This window comes from Salvelinus fontinalis, chromosome 18, assembly GCF_029448725.1.
Source record: "Salvelinus fontinalis isolate EN_2023a chromosome 18, ASM2944872v1, whole genome shotgun sequence".
In the NCBI taxonomy this organism is placed as follows: domain Eukaryota; kingdom Metazoa; phylum Chordata; class Actinopteri; order Salmoniformes; family Salmonidae; genus Salvelinus; species Salvelinus fontinalis.
In genome coordinates this window covers 50,709,383-50,736,510 of record NC_074682.1, presented here as the reverse complement: position 1 = coordinate 50,736,510, position 27,128 = coordinate 50,709,383, and the positions used below count along the sequence as shown (strand labels likewise).

The 27,128-nt window shown below is 42.3% G+C and overlaps 1 protein-coding gene across 6 annotated transcripts in view; it reads right to left on the bottom strand.

Annotated features, from left to right (window-relative positions):
- Positions 1-43: 43 nt before the first annotated feature.
- pltp (phospholipid transfer protein) overlaps positions 44-27,128 on the bottom strand; it is a 30,043-nt gene continuing 2,958 nt past the window's right edge. The window contains exons 1-16 of one of the 6 annotated variants that reach the window (XM_055869758.1): positions 26,568-26,635; positions 19,796-19,916; positions 10,988-11,087; positions 10,337-10,465; positions 9,879-10,034; positions 9,476-9,539; positions 9,107-9,170; positions 8,867-8,958; positions 8,342-8,518; positions 7,914-7,973; positions 7,312-7,476; positions 6,946-7,013; positions 6,672-6,714; positions 1,237-1,300; positions 1,001-1,077; positions 44-696 (exon numbers count right to left, since the gene is read on the bottom strand). In XM_055869758.1, the coding sequence (XP_055725733.1) occupies positions 601-696; positions 1,001-1,077; positions 1,237-1,300; positions 6,672-6,714; positions 6,946-7,013; positions 7,312-7,476; positions 7,914-7,973; positions 8,342-8,518; positions 8,867-8,958; positions 9,107-9,170; positions 9,476-9,539; positions 9,879-10,034; positions 10,337-10,465; positions 10,988-11,087; positions 19,796-19,901 (1,461 nt within the window). In that variant the 5' untranslated portion in view covers positions 19,902-19,916; positions 26,568-26,635 and the 3' untranslated portion in view covers positions 44-600. Of the gene's footprint in view, positions 697-1,000; positions 1,078-1,236; positions 1,301-6,671; positions 6,715-6,945; positions 7,014-7,311; positions 7,477-7,913; positions 7,974-8,341; positions 8,519-8,866; positions 8,959-9,106; positions 9,171-9,475; positions 9,540-9,878; positions 10,035-10,336; positions 10,466-10,987; positions 11,088-19,795; positions 19,917-20,340; positions 20,437-21,006; positions 21,138-21,157; positions 21,302-25,067; positions 25,229-26,567; positions 26,636-27,128 lie in introns of those variants that run through there. The other 5 variants (XM_055869755.1, XM_055869756.1, XM_055869759.1 and 2 more) reach the window with 5 other exon arrangements.

Below are 27,128 nucleotides of genomic sequence, written 5' to 3'. Positions count from 1 at the left end.
GAGCATGTTGATCATTGAATACTCTGTAGGTATAAAGCCATAATTCCTTTGAACATTTAATTTCTTATACAGTATTTCCTACCAGCTAGCTCTTCTGTGGCTAATGGTAGGGAAGGTAGTCTTGTTTTGTAGAAACATTTGAAATTCTTAAGTTGAATATTATACAGTAAAGTATTGTCATTTTTAAAAGGATTATTCAGAGCTGCACAATTCCTATGAAATTACAAGGAGTGTTGACATGACAATGGGCAATTATGTTAGAGGTCAAATATTGTTTTGAGTAGTGCAGGCACATGACTTGGTAAGTCAACCTGATTCCTCTATACAGGCAACAGTATAAATATCTGTAAAGCACTTCAGTGACAAATGGATATAAAATATGTAAGTTGCGTTATTATGATCGTTATACATAAGCATGATTTTCTTTCTTGTCCAATTATCTCAAATTACACACGTAGCCTACCGCCTTAATGTGGGATCTGCATGGTTTGTAGACTTTACACAAGTCTACATGTTGAACATAAAGAAGTGACATTGAAATGCAGGATTGGATAGTTATCGAAGATATATATCCTTGGTTCTTTCAGGTGGAGAAACCTTTTAGATGGCGTTCTCGGCATCAGCCTGGATTTTCCTCTCGATCATCTCCCTCAGTCCCTTGCTGAAATGTAGGTTTGCCCCGATGATGAGGTAACCCTGAAATGTCAAGGGTGGGAAAGCTGACTGCTGTACATCAACAGGGCCATGTTCAGAAGTCAAACATTGTGTGGAACATTCCGGATGTGAAATGAGAGCCGAAGTGTGACTGTATTCTACATGTCTGAGAGGCTTGTCTATTATACACAATGTAGCTTATATCTGAACGCTCCCATGATGTTGAGATTGGCTGAGATGTCAAGTTGACAATTTTGACTTTCAGAAAATATTGAACCAGCAACAATTTAATAGAAGTATATTGAATGTGTTCTTGCATAATAGCAACAGAAGCCTTGAGACTTACGTTATGATACTCCACCACTTCCTCTATGAAGTCCAAACCATCTGCAAGAGGGATTGAGACACCTCTCTTGGTCCAGTCTGAAATTGAATTACGGATAAAAGATTTAGAGATAAATGTTTAAAGTTAACAGTCTTACAAAGAATTTCATGGGTTTCTAGTTTTACCTGAATTCATGTTTTATGTATATTGATGATGTACTGTGGGGTTACACTGATCTGCTATAAAAGGATACTTACTGTTGATGATGGGTACTATTGAGATCTGCAGCATTGTCTTCAGAGGGCCTTGTAGGGGAATAAGCTAAAGACAGACCAAAGGGTTTTGAAATACACTGAGTATACCAAACATTAAGAACACCTTCCTAATATTGAGTTGCACCCCCCCACCCCACCCCACCTTTGCCCTCAGAACAGACTCAATTTGTCGGGAATGGACTCTACAAGGTGTTGAAAGCGTTCCACAGGGATATGGACCCATGTTGACGCCAATGCTTTCCACAGTTGTGTCAATTTGGCTGGATGTCCTGTGGGTGGTGGACCATTCTTGATACACACAGGAAACTGTTGAGCATGAAAAACCCACCAGCATTGCAGTTCTTGACACAAACCGGTGCACCAGACACCAACTACCATATCTCGTTCAAAGGGACTTAAATCTTTAGTCTTGCCCATTCACTCTCTGAATGGCACACATACACAATCCATGTCTCAATTGTATCAAGGCTTGAAAATCCTTACTTTAACCTGTCTCCTCCCATTTATATACACTGATTTAAAGTTGATTTAACAAGTGAAATCAATAAGGGATCATAGTTTTCAGCTGGTCAGTCTAGGGGTCATGGAAAGAGCAGGTGTTCATAATGTTTTGTATACTCAGTGTAATATTTGAAAATGACTAGTGGATATTCATTATATTGAGAGAGAGGAAGATCACCTGTATTATGTAACTGTAAGCTTTGTAACAAGGTAGGGGATACTGGACATGGTTGTCTCAGGTTGGTTGTCAAATGTGTACATTGCTCTAACAATTTAGATTAAAATCCATCTGGCCAATTCATGTCTGCATCACAAAACATTGAGGTAAGGGGAATTGTTTGTTTTTCTAAGGTGAAATTAAAAACATTTAAAAGGTATTTCATCAAATGCTAACTTCCTTGTACAGCTACAGTAGCTTACTATGTTGATCTCCATGCAGGTCCATCACACCACGATGCTGTACCTTCAAACTACTTCTACCAGAAACTACCTCAATGCAATTTTGTGGATGAAAACATTCAAAATGTTGCCAATATTGTGGAATGTAAGGAATACATTCTAAAATATGTCAATGTGGATGAAGCCCGATGAGTATGCCAGTTATTTTACATTCAGCCTTGAATTGTATGAGTTTTATATACCAGTTGTGATCATCACTAAATCAAGAAGGGATCACCCATCAAATTAGGACTCTGCCCCTGAAAAAGACCATGATTTTGTAAGGGATGAGAAGGACTTGACAAACTCCCTTTGAGGGAGAGGCTGTTGTGGTTAATGAGCTCAGTGGAGCAACCTTATTCTACCAGCCAGGGCTTCTATTCTGCTGGTTCTATTTCTGATGCATTGACCAGTGAGAGAAACAAGGAGGATAACATAACTGTTGAGGTCAGTAAAGTTCCTGTTCAATGCACAGCCATCCCATGGATCCCAGTGGGAGGAGAGAATAATGCAACAGACCACTGCTATGTGATGTGCTTAGGAAGAGAACACATTTCCTCAGACCAATACTAAATTATGGTCCAATTATGTCACCTAGCTATCAAGCTGAAGAGATAGCAGACCTTGACTTGCCAGAAGGCCTTTCTTCAGGTGATTATGACTGTAGCCCAGATGTCCAAAGGAGTTGAATTATTAATACAAAGAGTTGAATTGCTCATTGTTCCCTGAAAATGTGTTCTCTCCACCTTAAGGTTAGGCATATGCCATTGAACAGGGGTGTCAAATATACGGTCTGCAGGCCGGATGCGGCCCACAAGGGGTTCCAATCTGGCCGGCGGGTGGTTTGAGCAACAATAATATTTTGGGTGGCAGGGGGAAACTAACTTTAAATATACTGAAACCAAATTGAAACTGTGTAGAAATGATGATGTACCTACATTCATACAGTTTTTTGACTGTCCAGCTCGCCAATAATCACCTAAATGAAAGCTTGACAGTCAAGGAGCATCAAAAATGTCAAAAACGATAAATAGAGAACTATTATTTTTTTTAAATCTGGACACCGAGTAAATATAACCAATTTCCAGTGTGGCCCTCGGGACCTCGAAGAAAGACCGAATGCGGCCCCTTGGGCAAAAAGGAGTTTGTCACCCCTGCCATAGGAGAGCTCCAAAGGCATCCCCAAGTAAATCCCAATGACATGGAAATGCCTGTCAAAATATACACATTTTGATTCTAGACCGTAACAAAATAAAATTTGCATTATCAAGCCATGTTCTCTGAATTAATTTCTTAATAAATCCCCTGAAAAATAAATAAATATCTAATTTACGTAAGTATTCACACCCCTGAGTCAATAGTTTATAGAAGCACCTTTGTCAGTGATTACAGCTGTGAGTCTTTCTGGGTAAGTCTCTAAGCGCTTTCCACACCTGGATTCTGCAACATTTGCACATTATTCCTTTCAAGATTCTTCAAGCTCTGTCAAATTGTTTGTTGATCATTGCTAGACAACCATTTTCCGGTCTTGCCAGAGATTTTCAAGTAGATTTAAGTCAAAACTGTAACTCGGCCACTCAGGAACATTCACTGTCTTTTTGGTAAGCAACTCCAGTGTAAATTTGGCCTTGTGTTTGAGGTTATTGTCCTGCTGAATTAATATCCCAGTGTCTGGTGGAAAGCAGACAACCAGGTTTTCCTCTAGGATTTTGTCTGTGCTTAGCTCACTTCAGTTTCTTTTTTATCCTGAAAAACTCTCTCGTAACCACTAGGCAGGTAGGCTAGTTGTTAAGAGCGTTGGGCCAGTAACATAAAGGTTGCTGGTTTGAATCCCAGAGCCACAGAGGTGGTAAAGAATCTGCTGATGTGCCCTTGAGCAAGGCACTTACCCCTAATTGCTCCTGTATGTCGTTCTGGACAAGAGCGTCTGCTAAATGACGTAAATGTAATGTTAACAATTACAAGCATACCCCATAACATGATGCAGCCACCACTATGTTTGAAAATATGGAGAGTGGTACTCAGTAATATGTTGTGTTGGATTTGCCCCAAACATAACACTTTGTATTCAGGACAAAAAGTTAATTGCTCGGCCTCCCGAGTGGTGCAGTGCTAACTGTGCCACTAGAGATTCTGGGTTCGAGTCCAGGCTCTGTCGCAGCCGGCTGCGACAGGGAGACCCATGGGGCTGCGCACAATTGGCCCAGTGTCGTCTGGGTTAGGGGAGGGTTTGTCCTTGCCCCATTGCGCACTAGCGACTCCTGTGGTGGGCCGAGCGCAGTGCAAGCTGACACGGTCACCAGGTGTGCAGTGTTTCCTCTGACACATTGGTGCGGCTGGCTTCCAGGTTAAGCGGGCATTGTGTCAAGAAGCAGTTGCGGCATGGTTGGGTTGTGTTTCGGAGGACGCACGGCTCTCGACCCTTCATCTCTCTTGAGTCCGTACGGGAGTTGCAGCGATGAGACAAGACTGTAACTTCCAATTGGATACCACGAAATTGGGGTAAAAAATAAAAGTGAATAGCTTTGCCAAAGTTTTTGTAGTATTACTTTTGGACACTGTGTTAACTAACATCCAGATGAGCTTCAATGCCATACAACTCTCCTTCCGGGGCCTCCAATTGTTCTTAAATGCAAGAAAAACTAAATGCATGCTCTTCAACCGATCGCTGCCCGCACCTGCCCGCCCGTCCAGCATCACTACTCTGGACGGTTCTGACTTAGAATATGTGGACAACTACAAATACCTAGTTGTCTGGTTAGACTGTAAACACTCCTTCCAGACTCGCATTAAGCATCTCCAATCCAAAATGAAATCTAGAATTGGCTTCCTATTTCGCAAAAAGCATCCTTCACTCTTGCTTCCAAACATACCCTTGTAAAACTGACTATCCTAACGATCCTTGACTTCGGTGATGTAATTTACAAAATAGCCTCCAACACTCTACTCAGAAAATTGGATGCAGTCTATCACAGTGCCCTCCGTTTTCTCACCAAAGCCCCATATACTACCCACCACTGCGACCTGTATGCTCTCGTTGGCTAGCCCTCGCTTCATATTCGTTGCCAAACCCACTGGCTCCAGGTCATCTATAAGTCTTTGCTTGGTAAAGCCCCGCCTTATCTCAGCTCACTGGTCACCATAGCAGCACTCACCCGTAGCACGCACTCCAGCAGGTATATTTCACTGGTCCCCCCCCAAAGCCTTTTCCTACTTTGGCCACCTTTCCTTCCAGTTCTCTGCTGCCAATTACTAGAACAAATTGCAAAAATCATTGAAGCTGGAGACTCATATCTCCCTCACTAACTTTAAGCATCAGCTGTCAGAGCAGCTCACAGATCATTGCACCTGTACATAGCCCATCTGTAAATAACCCATCCAACTACCTCATCCCCATATTGTTATTTATATTTTTGCGCCTTTGTACCCCAGTATCTCTACTTGCACATTCATCTTCTGCACATCTATCACTCCAGTGTTTAACTGCTAAATTGTAATTATTTTGCCACTATGGCCTATTTATTGCCTTACCTCCCTTATCCTACCTCATTTGCACACACTGTATATAGACTTTTCTATTGTGTTATTGACTGTACGTTTGTTTATTCCATGTGTAACTCTGTGTTGTTGTTTGTGTTGCACTGCTTTGCTTTATCTTGGCCAGGTCGCAGTTGTAAATGAGAACTTGTTCTCAACTGGCCTACCTGGTTAAATAAAGGTGAAAAATATATATATATATATTTTTTTTTTAACTGTAACTGTTTTAAAGTCACCATTGTCTTCATGGTGAAATCCCTGAGTGGTTTCCTTCCTCTCCGGCAACTGATTTAGGAAGAATGCCTGTATCTTCGTAGTGACTGGGTGTATTGATACACAATCCAATCCAGTGTAATTAATAACTTCACCATGCTCAAAGGGATATTCGATGTCTGCTTTTTAATTTTGACCAATCTACCAGTAGGTGCCCTTCTTTGCGAGGCATTGGAAAACCTCCCTGGTATTTGTGGTGGAATCTGTGTTTGAAATTCACTACTCGACTGAGGGACCTTACAGATAATTGTATGTGTGGGGTACAGAGATTAGGTAGTCATTCATAAAACATGTTAAACACTATTATTGAACACAGAGTGAGTCAATGCAACTTATTATGTGATTTGTCAAGCAAATGTTTACTCCTGAACTTATTTAGGCTTGCCATAACGAAGGGGTTGAATACTTATTGACAGAAGACATTTCAGCTTTGAATTTTAAATTAATTTGTAAAAATTTAGAAAAACATAATTCCACTTTGACATCATGGGGTATTGTGTGTAGGCTAGTGCCAATAAATCTAAATTGTATCAATTTTAAATTCAGGCTGTAACAACAAAATGTGGAAATAGTCAAGGTGTGTGAATACTTTCTGAAGGCTCTATACAGTACATATGGTCAGAATTGTAAAAGAGAGAGAGACAGGAGGACAGCGCACAGAATCTTACCGCCAGTGATTCCAAAGCAGACTGGTTGGAGAAGATTTTAAACCTGTCGATAAAAACAGAATACTTTCTGAATTTGCCTGTGATGCTACAGTGATACGCCGTGTGTGTGTGTGTGTGTGTGTGTGTGTGTGTGTGTGTGTGTGTGTGTGTGTGTGTGTGTGTGTGTGTGTGTGTGTGTGTGTGTGTGTGTGTGTGTGTGTGTGTGTGCGTGCGTGCGTGCGTGCGTGCGTGCGTGCGTGCGTGCGTGCGTGCGTGTGAATGCATGCATGCCTACCTCCTCAAGTCTGCAAGGACAGCCAGTCTCTTGCCCTTCATGGACACCTTGGCATTGAATTTGGCCTCCTGCAAGGAACAGAAAGAAAAGCTTCTTCAGCGCGCTGGTCTTCACCCTTCCTCTCTGCTTTTCTTGTGGAAATCACAGTTCTGACAGGGTAACACTGATGAGAGCAATGAGCTATACACTCACTTCCATATCAGTGATTACCTCAACGAACGGAGGAAGGACGCACTTAAAACCATATGTATCCTTCCGTCCTCCAGATCCTTAGTCTAAATGTCAACCATTCTAATGGACTTCGTTTGGATCCTTTTTTTTAATCACTAACTGACAAATGAACAACATGAGAAGACAAGACCTCACCATGGTCATGCTGCTGAGCTGCACTGGCGCCGTGCCGGGCGGTAGCACCATCACCGTGACGATGGCGGTGACGGCCACAGTGGCCCCAGAGGTCTTGATGGTAGTCTTGGGGGCAGAGTTCAACTCCAGTCGCAGGGAGATAGGGTACTCCACCAGGGCTGGGTTCTGAGATAAACACAGACGCGCAAACAAACGACCACAAGCATGCACAGAGTTAAGAATGTGCTGTAAACTCACTCCACAGCTAACTTGAAATGTTGCCAAGCTATCCAATTGGTACCTTTTGTAAAGATCACACGGGTGGTACGTTGTCAAGCAGGACACACTGGCATACCACACACCCCCATAAACTTCCGCAGATAGCATATGAACATGTCATAAGCCATGGCAAATTTTTTTAGAATAGCAGGAAATTATCAAAAATAATTCTACATTATCTCAGCCACATTGCAAAATGTGTAGAATAGCATGAGATTAGCTGTAAAACTGCAAATTGTTCCCTGTGCCCCATGGAAAAATGAGTAGAATTGTAGGAAGTTAGCTGTTTCCCAGCGAACCTATTTGTGGAGGCATCAGGTCACAATCCTGACATACATACTCACCATCATCATAATGGTGCCAAAATAGGTTGTCCTGAGGAGCATCTCCAGATCCTTTGGCATCTGAGAACATAGTATTCAACAGCCATATAATTGCATGTATTTGAAATTACTATATTCATGTCATATTACTACCAGAACAATACTGGTAAAATAAATACTTGTAAATTCCATTTTTAATGATTGGGTTTGCGGCAGATCACCTTATTATGTGAAAAGTTGCAGTACCAATCATGACTCAACTGCTTATTAAAATCTGTGTCAACATGTCTGACTGGACCTCTGATTCATGCACCAGTTCTTAGGCCAATATAGAATAATTTACACCTTGGAGCTAAGAATAACTGAAGTAATGTCATATGTAGGCTAAAGTGCAGGGGAGAGAATAGGGTTGCAACACATAACAGCAGACCGTCGGGTCTAATACTTACGCGCTCGTTGGCGATATTCATTTGGAATATGCCGGCTTTATAATAGGAGTACAACCCACTGTCAAAGAAATACTCGGACAGACCCAGGTACACCATTCGATCGTACTCTCTAACGATTGGGTTAACGGCATAGTTGACCAAGGTGTTGTTCTCGTTCCCGAGCTCAAAGAACATGCCCTGTGTGGCCCAGAAAGAGAGATGAGAGAAGAGAGTGAGAGATGCAAAAATAGGTTTCCACTTTATTTGAGGGGGTACCTACATAAAGGTTTCATAACACATTACTAAGCAGTTCAATTATGTCAACAACTGCATGTTGATAATTGCAGTATCAGTGACATTACTGTGACATAACGAAAATATCAGCTTATGAATGCATAATGTGTGAATTTGTGTGTGTTATGAAGTCCTTAGGTATTTACCCTTCCAATAAAGTGTTTAATACCCAAAACATACCTACGTAATATAGACATGATATGGCCACAATGCATGAGACTAATGCATAGCTAGCTAGACTATCTCACTCACCCTGAAATCCATGTCAAGACTCCTTGAAGTCACCACTGGGTCACTTAGGAGAGAGTAGTCGATTCCCACGTACTTGTCCACTTCAGTTCGCACTGGATAGATTCAAATCAAAACACACAATTATTTTTCGGCGTGCGAAAGTTATTTTCAACACTTATGGTCAGAGAAGTAACTTATGGTCAGAGATGTTTATAACCAATCTCTCAAGGTATTTGCCAATGAACCACTGTAGTATATTACCTGGAATCGTCTCCAACAAAGAGTTGATTAGAACCAAACCAGCGTGGTTCATGGCAGGGCAGATCTATGAAAACAGCAGACGTGTTAAAGTAACAGCCCAGTGGTCCACATTTCAATGAAACATTACCTATAATTCATTACAAGATGAGGAAAATACATTTTCTTTCAAAAATTATAATTCAGTATGTTAAAAAGCAGCTTTTATGTCTAGCCCTATTTGCCATATTCACTCTGAACAGTGTGGGCGTGACAGTCATCATGATCAGTAAACAGCTGATTTGCCAGCTCAGCCAATGAGTATTTAGTCGTACGTTTTGCCATGTTGTAGTAACCAGCGTTCTAGAATTAAATCAACTGATCTGTCAGCACCTGTTGGTTAAGAAGGAAGCGCATTCCTGTGGTCAAGAACGTCGCCAAGAAGTCATACACCCTCCTGCAAAGGAGTAAAGCACAGTTTAATTACACCCAGAGACGTATATCTAAGTACATGGCTCTGATTACACCCACTCATGTCAAAAGAATCACTAGCTGAAAAATACTGCTACTAGCCTACATCACTGCAATTAGTCTCTATTGATTCATAACAGACTAATAGCTCCACATTGCACGCAATATTTGGTTCTCTGCCTTTTAGATCATAATGAATACAATTAGTATAGGCTAGGATAACCTGATCCTAGATCAGTACTCCTACTCTAAAATGCTTGATACATAGGGCCTCTGGTCAAGAAAGCAGCTCAAGTATCCCAAAAAAACTATCAACATGATTTACCCCAAGGTGCCAGTGAACTTCATTTTCATTTTGCCGATGGACGCATCACAGGTGATGTTGGAGATCTTGAGACGGCCCAACTCGTCTTTGGTCATGTGCAGGACAGTGTGGATGTTCACGCCTTCAGCAGAGGCGTTGATGGCTCCCGTGTCATAGCTACAAGACCATAGAGAAGAAACCTTCTCAGATCATCATCATCAACGTCATCATCTCAACCATATTTAGCACCAAAAGGAAAGAATTTCTAAGACACTCTTTTTGGACATCGATTATCTCTGAAGTTTGACGTCAAAGAAGATAAGTCATCAATCTAGCCTACCTCTGTATGACTGAACTCCTCAAGGCTATACAATATACTATTGTGAGTATTTCACCACAGGCATTATTTTGTATACAAACCCATTATTTTCTTGTAAAATGCACTAGAGAGACCGTAGAGGATAGAGAGAAGGACTTACAAGAACCAGTATAGGATGCGTCTCTGGAAGCTGAGGGCAATGGACGAGTTCTGCACCTCGAAGAGCAGTCCCAGACCAGGCTGAAATGCCAGGTCTGCGTAGGTCAGGTTCAACTCATTTATTTTCACACTGAACCACAGGAATGAAGACAATTTGATCAGTGCTTGGGCTGATACTAGAAAGTCACTAGAAATTTGCTTGAAATTCACAAGAAGTTCCCTTTTGGTAGCCACAATCTTGTAGCCTGGTTGGCAGTTGGTTGAAGTTGACCAAAGCAGAAACACTGTATGGGTAGCAATACTGTCTACCAGAGTTGATATTCCAAGAACTTAGATTTCTAAAAGATGACCCATAAAGTCAGCTACTGGACTTTCTTTTACAAAAGATTAAGAAGTTCTAGCCTCGTAGACCAGACAGATAACTTTGCACACCTTTCTTTTTCACTTCATGTGGTGAGCGAAGCCATCTGGTCTTTATCTTTCAAATGGGAGTATTCAGTTGCTGAGCTTTATAGATCATCTTCTAGAAATCCAGGCAGACACTACCCACAGTTCATTAATATGCACAGATATCAAAGGATCTGGAGCCATTGGAACATAGCGGCAGCAACTTTGGATCGTTGAGGTGTATGGATCCCAGCTCAGGGCTTACTCATTGATGGTGTACTCGAAGCGGCCCTCATTGCCCTTCATCTCTGGCATGGTGATGTTGCTCAGTTCCTCCACCACAAACTTCTGGGTCTCGTACTTCACTGAAAGGCAGGTTTGAAAGAGTTAAGTTTAGAGTCTAAAGCTACATAGCCAATGCCTTAAGAAGACAGCCCACACAACTAAGATGATCTAAGTGGATTAAGGTGCTTTGTTTGGGTAATGGAGGCTAAAGTAGAGCAAAATCCTGATAGTGACAATGTAGTGGAGGTGACGTCTTCCTTTGGTCAAGACTGAAGACGTTCCAGGATCATTCAGTACTGTTGGAGACTGTTGAAAACGTAACGTTATGACTACCGTTCACTGTTCACTGAAGGAACTAAAATCATGCCTGACAAGGCCAATGAAATCTGCACCTCGCTGGAAGCTCTTCACAAGGCCCAGAAACGGGCGGTGCGGGGCCAAACAGGGGCTTCTCCTCCAGGGAACAGTAGTTATAGTCATAACGTTACGATCCCTTTCAGTCAGTCAACTTCGGTACAACATACTATGGGGAAATGGAATCCCACCCTAAGCCGACCCCAATGGATTGTAAATAAAACGGCCCATGGCAGACCACCCAGAACTGAGCTGGGTATTGTGTACACGACATGCTGCCTAGTGATTTTCCCCTGTCCCAGCTGTAGGCCCACTGTGGGCTACACTGTGACATCCAAGCGATAAAACTTCACAAAAGCGTATGGTGATGCCCAACTCGCCACAGCACAAATATTGTATTTCCTACAGTCAACCCTTAAATTTGACCAAGATAGTTTGTGTGTATGCATTGATATGTAGGCTACGTCTGCCTTTAATTTTTTTGATGTAGTTCTGTACTTGAGCTGTTCTTGTCTATTGATGTTCTGTATTATGTAATTCTGTATATGTTTCATGTTTTGTGTGAACCCCAGGAAGTGTAGCTGCTGCTTTTGCAAAAGCTGATGGGGATCCTAATAAAATTCCAAAATACCAAACTCCCAAGACACTGCCAGACCCCTGGTGAAGTCGGGACATACACTGCTAGGTAACCCTTGCCCCTTGTTGCGATATGACAGGGAGATAGCCTCCACAATCTTGCGGGAGATGCTGCCCTGCATCGACCTGCATTAGCAAAACAGACATAAATCTGGTCACATAACCGGATATCCCGGGTCCCTCAATGTACGTGTGTATAGAGATGTAGGATCTTAATTTGACCACTCTTTTGTTGCAAAGAATTTTCCTGCACAGCAGGAAACGTAAACTTGTCGTGTATTAAGGTTTATAAAGGCTCGAAAGTTATTGATTTCCACTTTAAAATTGTAGACTTTATTTACCGTAACAAAAAAATTATCAACCCCTAAAAAAAAATGCCCATGAATTATAATCCACATAATAATTCACATATCCTATTGCTGTAGGATTATTTTCCTGCTGTAGCAAACTGGCTCAAATTATGATCCTACATCTGTAGCTCGTACTAGACACAGGGCATGTAACCTCTGTTGCTCTTCAGAAGCAAAGGAGGAGGCGAAAAGGGAAATAACTCAAAAGTTAAGGACCTGTAGGACATAGCCATGACTTTTGGGGTCGAAGGACCCATTTGGATGCAATGTCACCTTAGAGTCGCCCGAGGTGAACTGAGTACAGGAAGGGTGTACAGATAACACGTGGAGGTCCCCAACACGCGTATCCAAAGGCAAAGGCACAAGCAGGGAGGTGTTGTAGGAGAGGATACTCAGATCCACAGCCTCCTGTGGTTCAAAGGGGGCCTCACAGAGCATCCAAAACCAAAGCTAAATCCCTAGTGTGCGCAATAGGTTTAGAGACCACACCCTTTTAGAAACCGCATTACTAGGGGAGTGGCAACATCAATTCTCACATGACATGCTGAAATAGCCGTCATGTACACTTTTGGTGTGGAGAATGGCCGTCCTTTGGTCGAAAAGCTCCTATAGGAACATAAAAGATGTCCCTCACATAGCACTGAAAAAGGAACCAGCCCTTTATCTTGGCACCAGAGCTACAACCCCTGCCACTTTATACATACACAGCCCCCTGTTGAGGGTGCCCTTGCAGACTAAATAGTAGCAATAACGTTCAGAGGTAACGCTCTAGGTCAGGCCTGGGCAACTCCAGTCCTCAGGGGCCTTTTCCCCCATCCCTAGCAAACACACCTGATTTAAACTAATTGCATTTTTAACTGAAGATCATGATCAGTTGATTATTGGACTCAGGTGTGTTAGCGGGGGCTGGGGAAAAACTGTGACACCAATCAGGCCCCCGAGGACTGGAGTTGCCCAGGCCTGCTCTAGATATAGCCATCTGATTGGTCCTCCTAGGGGCCAGGCCGATAGAAATCAAATCTCCGGCTTTGAGTTCCAAACCTGCCCGTGCGCCTGGGACAACAGGTCCCTGCACAACCGGAGTTGTCACAGGTCATCGCCTAAAAGGCAAATGATCTCAATGAACCAAAAAAGAAATAGAGAATAATAGAAAAGTAAAACATGTAATAATAAATACACACAGAGTAACGATAACTTTCCTATATACAGGGGGAACCAGTACCGAGTCGATGTGCAGGGGTATGAGGTAATTGAGGTAGATAAGTACATATAACTAGGAATAAAGTGACAGATAATAAACAGTAACAACAGCATACAGTTGAAGTCATAAGTTTACATACACCTTAGCCAAATACATTTAAACTCAGTTTTTCACAATTCCTGACATTTAATCCTAGTCAAAATTCCCTGTTTTAGGTCAGTTAGGATCACCACTTTATTTTAAGAATGTGAAATGTCAGAATAATAGTAGAGAGAATGATTTATTTCAGCTTTTATTTATTTCATCCCATTCCCAGTGGGTCAGAAGTTTACATACACTCAATTAGTATTTGATAGCATTATCTTAAAATTGTTTAGCCTTCCACAAGCTTCCCACAATAATTTGGGTGAATTTTGGCCCATTCCTGCTGACAGAGCTGGTGTAACTGTGTCAGGTTTGTAGGCCTCCTTGCTCGCACACTCTTTTTCAGTTCTGCCCACAAATTTTCTATGGGATTGAGGTCAGGGCTTTGTGATGGCCACTCCAATACCTTGACTTTGTTGTCCTTAAACCATTTTGCCACAACTTTGGAAGTATGCTTGGGGTCAATGTCCATTTGGGAGACCCATTTGCGACCAAGCTTTAACTTCCTGACTGATGTCCTGAGATATTGCTTCAATATATCCACATAATTTTCCTGCCTCATGATGCCATCTATTTTGTGAAGTGCACCAGTCCCTCCTGCAGCAAAGCACCCCCACAACATGATGCTGCCACTCCCGTGCTTCACGTTTGGGATGGGGTTCTTCGGCTTGCAAGCATCCCCCTTTTTCCTCCAAACATAACGATGGTCATTAAGGACAAAACAGTTATACTTTTGTTTCATCAGACCAGAGGACATTTCTCCAAAAAGTAAGATCTTTGTCCCCATGTGCAGTTGCAAACAGTAGTCTGGCTTTTTTTATGGCGGTTTTGGAGCAGTGGCTTCTTCCTTGCTGAGCGGCCTTTCAGGTTATGTCAATATAGGACTCATTTTACTGTGGATATAGATACTTTTGTACCTGTTTCCTCCAGCATCTTCACAAGGTCCTTTGTTGTTGTTGTTGATTTGCACTTTTTGCACCAAAGTAAATTCATTTCTAGGAGACAGACGCGTCTCCTTCCTGAGCGGTATGACGGCTGCGTGGTCCCATGGTGATTATACTTGCGCAATATTGTTTGTACAGATGAACGTGGTACCTTCAGGCGTTTGGAGCTTGTGGAGGTCAACAATTTTTTTCTGAGCTCTTGGCTGATTTCTTTTGATTTTCCCATGATGTCAAGCAAAGAGGCACTGAGCTTGAAGGTAGGCCTTGAAATACATCCACAGGTACACATCAAATTGACTCAAATGAGGTCAATTAGCCTATCAGAAGCTTCTAAAGCCATGACATCATTTTCTGTAATTTTCCAAGCCGGATAAAGGCACGGTCAACTTAGTGTATGTAAACTTCTGACCCACTGAAATTGTGATACAGTGAATTATTGTCACGCCCTGGCCTTAGTATTCTTTGTTTTCTTTATTATTTTAGTTAGGTCAGGGTGTGACATGGGAAGTTTGTGTGTTTTGTCTAGTTTAGGGTGTGTGTATTGTTTAGGGGGTGTTGTATAGTGTATGGGGTTGTGTTCAGGAGAGAGTTCTAGGAAAGTCTATGGTTGCCTGGTTTGGTTCTCAATCAGAGACAGATGTCATTAATTGTCTCTGATTGGGAGCCATATTTAAGGCAGCCATAGGCTTTAGGTGATTGTGGGAGATTGTCTATGTTGAACGTAAGTAGCTTGTGTGTGCACTTTCGTTTGTAGCTTCACGGTTGTTTGTTGTTTTGTATAGTTTGTATAAGTGTTTCGTTTCGTGTTCATCTTCGTCGTAAAATAAAAGAAGATGTATTCATATCACGCTGCGCCTTGGTCCATTCATTCACCTCAAGACGACCGTGACAATTATAAGTGAAATAATCTGTCTATAAACAATTTTTGGAAAAATTACTTGTGTCACGCACAAAGTAGATGTCCTATCCGACTTGCCAAAACTATAGTTTGTTATCAAGAAATTTGTGGAGTGGTAAAAAACGAGTTTTAATGACTCCAACCTAAGTGTATGTAAACTTCCGACTTCAACTGTATGTGATGAGTCAGAAAGGTTAGTGCAAAAAGGGTAAATCCAGGTAGCTATTTGGTTGACTATTTAACAAATTATTTAGCAGTCTTATGGTTTGGGAGTTGAATCTGTTCAGGACCCTTTTGGTCCCAGACCGGGCGCTTCGGTACAGCTTGTCATGCAGTAGCAGAGAAAACAGTCAATGACTTGGGTGGCTGGGGTCTTTGGCAATTTTGAGGTGCTTCCTCTGACTCCGCCTGGTATAGAAGTTCTGGATGGCAGCTCGGCGCCAGTGATGTACTGGGCCGTACGCGAACTACCCTCTGTAGTGCCCTGCGGATGGATGCCGAGCAGTTGCCATTCCAAGAGGTGATGCAGCCAGTCGAGATGTACTTAATGGTGCAGCTGTAAAACCTTTTGGAGGATCTGAGGTCCCATGCCAAATATTTTCAGCCTCCTGAGGGGGAGGCTGTGTTTTGACAACGATAGGTCCTTAGTGAGGTGACACCAAGGAACTTAAAGCTCTCGATCTGCTCCACTACAGCCCCGTCAATGTGGACAACAGGAGGAAATGTGTAAAGGAGAGTACGAGTGTGTCAGTTCTCAATGAAGTGTTCGGGTCCCTCATTGAGAGATATATACGACAAAGACTGCTTCTTTGCGATGCGTAAAGATCTACGTCGGCCCTGCCAAACATTTCATATATCTGGGAGACCACCCAGGGGTGTACCCACCACTCCTAAGAGAGAGGGGCCCACCTGGACAGAAGATCTGTGCCCGAGTTGAGGCAACCATGGAGAAGCGAGAACATGTGAGCGCTGCTCCACAGCAATAAACTAAGGTTAGGAGGGTGAGAGACTGAGTCCTTCACCGTCTGTTGGTATATGTGTAACCGATGTGAAATGGCTAGCTAGTTAGCGGTGGTGCGCGCTAATAGCCTTTCAAACAGTGACGTCACTTGCTCTGAGACCTTGAAGTAGTGGTTCCCCTTGCTCTGCAAGGGCCGCGGCCTTTGTGGAGCGATGGGTAACGATGCTTCGTGGATGACTGTTGTTGATGTGTGCAGAGGGTCCCTGGTTCGCGCCCGGGTCGGGGCGAGGGGATGGACGTAAAGTTAAACTGTTACATTGATGCTGTTGACCCGGATCACTGGTTGCTGTGAAAAGGAGGAGGTCGAAAGGGGGGTGAGTGTAACGGATGTGAAATGGCTAGCTAGTTAGCGGTGGTGCGCGCTAATAGCCTTTCAATCGATGACGTCACCGTTTGAAAGCCTATTAGTGCGCACCACCGCTAGCTAGCTAGCTATTTCACATCCGTTACATATGGCACCACCATTATAAATATTGCCGGTTCTGACCATCACAAGCCAGCCTGACAAAGGCGGGAGGAAGAGCCTGAGCACCAGATACATCGTTAGGAGCTCCAGGTAATTGATATGCAGTGCGCTCTGCCATCTTACAAGTCACCCCAGGTAATTGAATGTGTCTGTCGTGACCTCCCTGTGGGGTACAACTGAAACCATGGTAACCCCCTGACAATAACAGAGGGTCCCATCCGTGGGCCCGGGCCCGTAGGCCTGACAAGGACACCCGAAGCGAACGGTTTAGGCTGTGAGAGAAGTGAAAGACTAGCACTCAGCGCTGGAAAATCATGTTCGCACGATCCATAGCAATACCACGCATGCGCACCATTGGTTGGAGCAGACAGCGAGCCTCCCGTCAAGTGCTATCTGACAGGGAGGAACGCCACCTTGTAGAAAGAGATATTATTTTTCCCTTTCCACCACTCACGACCACCATGTGTCTGAATGTGGAGAAGGGACACTTTTCATTGAAGCCACATGTGGGAGATGCAACACTTTTGACACCCGTGCACACTGTGAAACTTTGGGCAGACACAACTGTGTTTGCCTGAAGCCCGGTCTAGTCTGGGTTCGGGGGCTCCGTCAATCAATGACGTACCCTGATTGACAGTCCCAATTGGAGTTACTTCTGTCACAACAAGCTTCACTCGGTTTAGGTGGTAAGAGAAAGGGCGACCAGGTTCTGTGGGTATCCCTCCGTCGCCTGTGTCTGCCTTGGCTAAGCACCACTTGGCTTTCTTCCCAGACTTATCAATGAAGGGTACGGATCCCACTTCAGTGATCCGATCTTACATAGACTTTTGAGACCAGGCTAGCTTACAAGTGTTCCATAGAGTGCTAGCCAGGTTAACCTCGAGGTTAGAGCGAAAGGTCACTAGTTCGAATACCGGAGTCGACAAGGTGAAAAATCTGTCGCTGTTCCCTCGAGCAAAGCAGTTAACCCTAATTGCTCCAGGGGCGCTGTACAATGGGGACCCTGGCTGTGACCCCACTCCCTCAGGGGGAGTTGAGATACGCAAAAAACATATTTCCATTACAAGACAAATGTGAGCAACACCCAAATTATTATTAAGATGCGACCTGGAACCCAGCGCTGAACCTCACGTAAATAAAATAGACCCAGCACCTTGTAACCCACCTGGAAAAGGGACAGACAGCTCTGAAAAATGTCTCCCTTCTGTGGTAACAGACAGGGATGATTCGTAATGGAATCTAATTCCCAGGAATTAAACCAATCACTTATAGAACCCTTATATACCTATTGAACCCTGTGAACACCATGCAAAACGGGGTAACATAGGGAGCTTTAAACATGGACAAACTTCCAATTAAGTTGTGCTTCCGTGAGACTGTATAGCCTGGATGAAGCCCGGCCCCTTATAGATACAGGAGGCTCCGACAATGGCTGACGTAGCCCCCCATTTGGCCGTCCGTAAGCAAACGTGGGGGCACTGACATCACAGTAATGTTTTTGTGGAGGGACGCACTGGTCGCTCGCTCCGGGGGGTTACCCGTGCAAGTGCTCGGAGGATGCTACCTTATCGGAGGTGCATGCAAGCCCTGCTTCCTCCACTCCCTCCAACTTCAGGAATTGTAAATAGGAATGGGATTGCCTCTAACGCCAGGGGAACGCTAGTAAGCTTCATTCGCCAGAAGTTATGCATGCTAGTTGATGTTTACCATGAGGCGTGTAGTCTATGCTAGGCTAGCTAGCCTATTTGACTGCAGCATGGTCCCTTTAGAATAGCCATGTGACTTAACGCTAGCTACATATACTAAACAAGATAGCTACCCAAGCAATTCCACCGTTAGGAAGCCGGAATAGCTAGAAGTAGCTAGCTCATCTCTGCGAGTTAGCTAACCGGGCTAGCATGCTGTGCAGCGTTTGTTAGCTAGCCTGGCCCTGAAAGTCTATGTAGTACCGGATCACCGAGGTGGGACACGGACCGTTCATTGATAAGTCTGGGAAGAGAGGCAAGCGGTGCTTAGGGATTTCACCATGAAGCCAATGGTGACTTTAAAACAGTTACAGAGATACAGGCTGTGATAGGAGAAACAGAGGATGGATCAACAACATTGTAGTTACTCCACAATACTAACCTAATTGAGAAAAGGAAGCCTGTACAGAATACAAATATTCCAAAACATGCATCCTGTTTGCAACAAGGCACTAAAGTAATACTGCAAACATTTTGGCCAAGCAATTAACTTTTTGTCATGAATACCAATACAACACATTACTGAGTACCACACTTCATATTTTCAAGCATGGGGGTGGGCTGCATCATGTTATGGGTGTGCTTGTCATCGGCAAGAACTAGGGAGTTTTTCAGGATAAAAAGAAACGGAATAAAGCTAAGCACAGGCAAAATCCGAGAGGAAAACTGGGTTCAGTCTGCTTTCCAATAGACACTGGGTGACAAATTCACCTTTCAGCAGGACAAGAACCTAAAACACAAGGCAAAATCTACACTGGAGTTGCTTACCAAGAAGACAGTGAACGTTCGAGTTACAGTTTTGACTTAAATCGTCTTGAAAATCTATGACGATTTGAAAATGGCTGTCTAGAAATGATCATCAACCAACTTGACAGTTTGAAGAATTAAAAAAAGAATAATGTGCAAATATGTTGCACAATCCAGGTAATCTATTTTGAATTCAAGCTGTAACACAACAACATGTGGAATAAGTCAAAGGGTATGAATACTTTCTGAAGGCACAGAGTGTTTTTGTTGTGAATTTCTTACACATTTCGAGGCCTCTGTTTGTGATCCGGATTGTGCAGCCTGGCGGCTCTGCTGCTGACATGGCAACGATGAGAAGGAAGAGGATAGACACCGTGCAGGAAGCCATCACGACTCACTCAACCTGCAGGGGGTCAAAACAGACAGACAAAGAGAGAGTGGGGATGGATCCAGCCACCTCAAAGCTCAAACACTAAATACTAGGGCTGGGTTTCCCAAAGATCATTTTTAATACATTTTATTTTAATTGAATTAATTCCCTAGAGTCTAAGCTGGGGGGTTGGGTGGGTTATTTACTAAACTAACATATGGAATTGTTTTAAAATGGTCATACCAAGGATCATTTAGCTATTTGGTTTAAAATGACACATATTTCACCCTTTTTATAGGCACTAAACTACTTCTATATGCTTCCATTCATTTTTTAAACTGGTACTGGGCTGTCTTCAGACGATTCTGGTGCGGCTTGTGGGCGTCCTAGAGCAAAACAACCAAGTCCAAACTGTTTGGATGTTATAGACAGAAGTTGGCAGATCGGTGGTACTGACTTCAGATGAGTCTCGTGACGGTTGTGGGACATTTTCGTGAGAAGAACAATTTTCGGGATGTCTCATGGTCTGACAACACCGATGTAGCTCTGCCACCTTTCACCACAGATGAAAATGAAAAGGAGTGATTTATTGTTGGTGACTAGCTTTCTGGGGTTGCATCAATCTCCCTCGAAACTAGGGAGATAACATAATTCATTCAGTTCCTATCAACCGTATTGCTGCTTTATTCCAAGAGACTGAATTACACAATATTATCCAGAAGTCATCGAGGTCATCAACTTATATATCATCTAATAAATGGGTATTCATTTCAAACACATTTCATATTAAAGTCAAAGGTTATGAATGCCTTTTAGAGAAACAATTTGTACTGCGTATCTCAATGTTCTTCTCTCACCATTGTCCTGCAACAGTGAAAATGCACAGAATCCAAAACAAAATGGACATAGATGATTATTAGTCGCTTACAAACATGTACATTTTCCCCCCTTACATTTTCACAAAGATAGGCAGTTAAGATGTACTGGGACAATGTACACACTATCGAACTGCTCTGAGTAATAAAGTCCTCTCAAACAACAACACTTATTGTGTCCCTTGTATTTACAATAACATATCTTATTTTAAGCTAATTTGTGTATTCATATCATCAACCTTGCTTACAGATGTTTTATAGTAATTCAGATGTCAATGTAGCTATTCCTTCTTGTCCTGTACATCACTCAGGCTCTTAGCCCTCTTTCTCTCCATCACAAGGAAGAATTCCAAGATGCATTTCTCCTCCCTGACAAAATCCTGCACCAAAATCTCTTACCTCAATAATAGAAGCCAAATAAAAGAGAAAAACAAAGAAAACACCTAAATGTTTGTCTTCGTTACGGTATCGCCACAGTGTGCAATTCAAATGCTGCAGTCTGATTCCCTGTCCTGCTCTAACATGTACGGTTGCTAAGTAAGTGAGTCAGAAAGAGAGTGTGTGTGTGTGTGTGTGTGTGTGTGTGTGTGTGTGTGTGTGTGTGTGTGTGTGTGTGTGTGTGTGTGTGTGTGTGTGTGTGTGTGTGTGTGTGTGTGTGTGTGTGTGTGTGTGTGTGGCTGCACAGCTCTTTGTCTTGTTTAACAGCAGGGGCAGAAGTTAGTTCTAGTAACCCCCGACAGTGAGGAACTAAAAGGCTTGAAGGAGAGCAGGATGTTCCTTGACCCGTAAGATTTTAGGAGGGACTGCTGGACAACCCAACCCCACTGCCAACCCCATTTAATTTAGACTCTCCACAGTCTAAACTCATACAAACGGTTAACTCAACAATCGAAGTGGACAAAAACTTAATCTCCCTAAAGACCTTTCCCCTTGAAAGGACAATTTACAATTTCCTCACCACTTTCTTAGAATCTGTACAGGGGCCAAAGATTGTGGATTCCCAGAAGGAACAGCTTGTGTGGGGGAGAAACTTTGTGTAAACTCCTGCCTGTACTCTGTCTCTAATGTTGTATATCACTAGCAGAATCATATCACTAAGTATGTGTAAATGTAGTTGGAGAATATGGTGATTCTGATCATAAACAGTGTCTTCTTCACAACAACAGTGACCACCACACAAAGATAAGTGCACCTACATCATAAAACCACCAAGTGTTTAAAAGCGTTACTAATTGAGTAATTTATGAATGGTAAAATGCTGGTGGCCAATGTTTGAGAATTATTGAGGGTGATGACAAGATGACACATGTTCCAGAGTCAGTTTGACACAGGCTATTTTCCCAACATCCGATTTTTGTTATTGTGTTGAAAACATGTCATCTATTGTATATCATCCACCATCCCCCAGTTATCTCACTCCAGGCAACTATTTTGGCTGATGGGAAACAAGTGTTTCGCAATGGAGGAGAGTGCGGGTACTTCAGTTCATACACACAAGAGTTCTGCTACACCCGCAATAACATCTGCTCAACACGTGTATGTGACCAATACATTTTTTTGTTTTTTTTGTTTTGATAAGTGTACGGTCGTATCCAGGCCAATGACCAATAGAGAACTCTGAGTGAAGAGATCTGGGAACAGGGCACGTGTGCGTGTGTGTGCCAGACCCAAACTTTGACAACAGCCCATATTGTGCTTCATGAGAGGTGCTGTATTCATGCCCTTTTGTGTTTAGTTAAAGTTAACCATACTTATGTAGTTACAGGTAATCAGCACACATAGGCAAGAGCAGCCCCTCAAGAAAGAGCAGCCAAAAAACTAAACTAAACAACAAACTTGCTAGATACTCTCAACTAACTAGCAAAGTAAACGAGTGATGTTACAGTGTGTTTTGCATCAAGTTTTGTCACTTGAATAAGATATTCTGCAGAGCATGTCAGAGTTGACTGATTCAACACCTGCTGCAGCACTATATAAGGTTGTGTATGCATGGCCGGCCCCAGGCATAAAGCTACATAAGCGGTTGCTTAGTTCCCCTGGCCGCTAGGGGGCCTACTCAAAAAAAATCTATTTTTATGAACTCAGTGTTAGAGAGTTAGAATAGTAGAATACACAAGGTGCAATTTCGAAATTTGTGCATCAGCAGTTTTTCTCATGTTATGTCAGTCACTGGCAGTCACTCAATTAGCCATGTCAGCTAACAATTTTTATATTGGTAAGTTAGTCTAGCCAGCTATCTAAACTTTGTAGTAATCATGCCCGAATACCGACTGGGCACACAGGACATATACCCAGGGCCCCTGATCTCTAGGGGGCCCCTTTGATTTTGTTAGTCAATTTCATTCAGATATCATTAACATATAATAAGTATTGGCAAAATGTGTAGAATTACAGGAAATTAGCTTTAAAACTGCAAATATTTCTCTCTCCACCCCATGACTAAATGAGTATAATTGCCTGGGATATGTTATTCAATTGCTAAACTTCTCTCTGCCCCATGGCAAAATGTGTAGAATTGCAGAAAGTTGTTTTAAAATGTTAACATTTTCTCTACTCCCCATGGCAAAATGTTGATAATTGCAGGGAATGTATTTTAAAACCAAAATGTTCTCTCCGCTGTCAAGGGGGGGACTAAAATGTTTTGCCAGCGAGGTGGTAAGGCCCCACAACCAAATCTCGCTTAGGGCCCCTAAAAGGCTAGGTCCGGCCCTGTGAGTATGAGTCATAAGGACTCAAAGCCTCAGCTTCTATTTCAATGGAAGGAAAGTGTACCCAAATGCACTTTAGCTCAGCTTGAACAAAAAGGGAATCAGGTGCTCGACTGAGAGACTTGAAAATCCCCCCCAAAATTCTTCACCCAAAACACTTCAACAGGGTGACAACCCAAAAAATATTCCTTCACCCAGGACACTTCAACAGGGTGACAACCCAAAAAATATTCCTTCACCCAGGACACTTCAACAGGGTGACAACCCAAAAAATATTCCTTCACCCAGGACACTTCAACAGGGTGACAACCCAAAAAATATTCCTTCACCCAGGACACTTCAACAGGGTGACTACTCAAAAAATATTCCTTCACCCAGGACACTTCAACAGGGTGACTACTCAAAAAATATTCCTTCACCCAGGACACTTCAACAGGGTGACTACCCCAAAAATATTCCTTCACCCAGGACACTTTAACAGGGTGACTACCCAAAAAATATTCCTTCACCCAGGACACTTCAATGGGGTGACTATACAAGAAAATAAAATGTAAAACAAGGAGCTCTCCGTTTCTGCATAGATCCGATTATTTATTGATGGAACAAAGGCCTAAAACTATTTCAAAGTTATTCATAGCTTATGCTTTGTAATTTGCTGGTCAAATTATTACTTTTGTTGAGCAAAGATGAGCTGCAATACTGCCATCTTTGGTTATTGCCGAGGTATCATTTAATTATTTTTCAAGTGATCAGTCTCTTTTTTTCAACTTTCAACATCTTCCATGGACCATCTCAAAGTTAGCATTTTATCAATAGTCAAACACAGCACGTTCATTTTCACTGCTGTGATCGATGGTCCTTATCAATTAAGCTTTAACTTACATAGTCGCATACACTAAACTGAAACACAGAAGACTGTATTGAGAGTTTACCAAACATCTGTCATCTCAGTGTCGGAATCAATGCAAGACATAATTACAGTAACCATAGGATTTAAATACAGACTGCTTAACCACTGTGTACATAAACAGTATTTTCAACATCCACTTAATACCCTTTGAATTGACTAATAACAACCAGTTTGTAGCCCCTTACTTTTGTGAATCCTTGCTAGTTTGCTCCGTTGCGTCATCCCAAATCATAAAACACAAATCCAAACTAGTCTGGAAAAAGTGTAGCATTGAGTTCTGTTCCATCTCATATTACCTAAATTAAAATCAGCAGGATATACGCTTCTAACGATGATTCAATTCTTTCAAGTCTTTGTTAGTAGACTATACCTGAAAGTCATACCCACACTCACCTTGCTTGTGCCATTGTGGAGTTGGCACAGAGAAGTTTTAAGTTTTATTAGTCGTATGTATGGTGAGACACCTTCCAATTAAATTCTTACTTGCAGGTTCCTTCTCAACAATGCAGCAACAATAAGAAATAATACAAGTCTTTGTCCTCCCAACTCAGATCATCAATCCTGGGTACAGTGAATTCTGAGCCTGCTTGGTCTGTCTACCACCTTTGTGCAGACTTTCCATAATTTAAAATATATTTTCCATCCCTCCTTTTCCCCTAAATGGGCTTACACAATAAACTGCAATACTTACAGTGTGTTATTGGCAATATCTCTGTGGCAAATGAGTTGACTCGGCTCCCAAGGGGTTCCCCGGTTCAAATACTTGTTCCTGCTTTCAGCTTCAATGACTGGAGGGATGTTGAAGTGACTCTCTCCCTCTAATCTACACAAACACTATCTTTCTTCATCCTTTGTCTATATAGGCAAGTTGTGGAGAAAGGGGAGTGACTCTCTTTGTATAGGTCACATGACTCTTGTGGCTATTGTGATGACAGTACCCACTGGTGTACAGACGTCAATTCAACATGTAGCCTTTTCCACGTTTGGTTTAATGTAATTTCGTTGAAATGACATGGAAACAACTTTGATTCAACCTGTGTGTGCCCAGTGGGTAATTTCTTTAAATAACATTATTATTAGCAATGTCAAAAGCCGCTCCAAAATGAGGATTGATACTAATAAAAACATGTGATACAAGACTTTTCGGACATAGGGCAACTTTTTCAAAACTCCAAACCACTGATTTCAATCATGGTAAAATGCCCAGAACATTCAATGCCTAAATAATTTACATTAAAGAGGTCCTATTTTCACTTGAGTAGTGAATCATTATCATACAACATACTGTACCAATTGCAGAATACACATGAGAAAAATAAGTGTGAATGCAAAATATAAAATTGTAATTCATGTTCATGACCTGAAACACATTTGAGGGTCGCATTTTGCAGACAACTTTTTTGCCTAGGCTGTCCTTTAATTTGTGTGAGGACCTCTATTATAAATGGGTGTTCTCTTCTTAGAATTCCATTTTTGCTTTTTCAAAGTATGATGATTCAAAGGTAATTTGAGGTACTCCATGCCATGAGGTTCATTAAATAATAGGTTAGCCTTTGCATTCTTCTGACTGAGGTGAAATGCTAAAAATAGCTTGTACCAACCCTTGGAAAGATCGGGCTAAACCACTGGTCGGATATAATTGTAGCCTACTCTTTAAAAAGTGAGAATTTCCTGAAAACTACTACTGCAGGCCTATATCATATTTCTCTTTATTTATTTATTTATACCAGTTTTATTACCCTGGTGCATTGTTAGGTAAGTTTTGTGCTATGTCATGTCGATTTAGGTAACTTTTATGCCATGCCACATGTTCATTTGCGACTCCTGAACTGTGCAGGAATGCACTGAGCAAATTGGGAGCAGCAGGGCCAGGGTTGGTTCACAGCGTTAAGTGCCATTTAAGTCTCCGGACCACACAGATCATAGTGGTTCCCGACTCCGTGCCACAATGATGGCTCAGCCCACTTCTTTGACGTATAAAAACACAACATAAAAGAGCTGTTCAGAGAAATGGGAGGATATAAAAAAAAAATTATAATAAGTATATGGCGTGAGGCTTCTGCACCAATTGTAGACTACAGCATAAAATGTGATGGGTGAATTTTTGCATTGTCATTTCAGAAAATGGCCATAATACAGTATATCTGTAGTAATAGTGCAATGATAGTGTTTCAAAGTATTATTTACCCACCAGTGTTGTGATTTGCTGTGATATTCGCCTATTGATTTCTCCCGCCGGAGTGGCATGTGTTGTCAAAATGGGAATGCTGTTTTGACTTTGTGGTTGTGTTATCTAGTGGAAATCGGGTGAAGTGGCCAATGTAGAAATTGCTCTGTCATTTCCTGGTTGCTAAAAGTCTACACTTTTCGCTCAATTTCAGTTTATGTGAGAAAACAAGCAATGAATAGTGTAAGAAATCATTGTACCATCTAAATCGCTGTGAAATATATATTTTTAATGAAAAGAAATGTTGTTTTTAAAGTGAGAGTCCCCCATTTAATGGGCTGCAGGGGAGGGTGAGATTTGTTGTGAATGCTAGTGCTGTTGCAATTCCCCTAGCTTCCGCATAGGGGAGAAATTCTAGGTGTGACACCTTTAACGGCAATAGTAGAACAGATCATCCATACATCCATGCACTACCAGATGTCAGTGATGACATCATTTATGGTGAACAAGTGAGACATGACTTTCCTCCTGACCTGTCTGTTGTACAATATCATAAACTCAGCAAAAAAAGAAACGTCCTCTCAC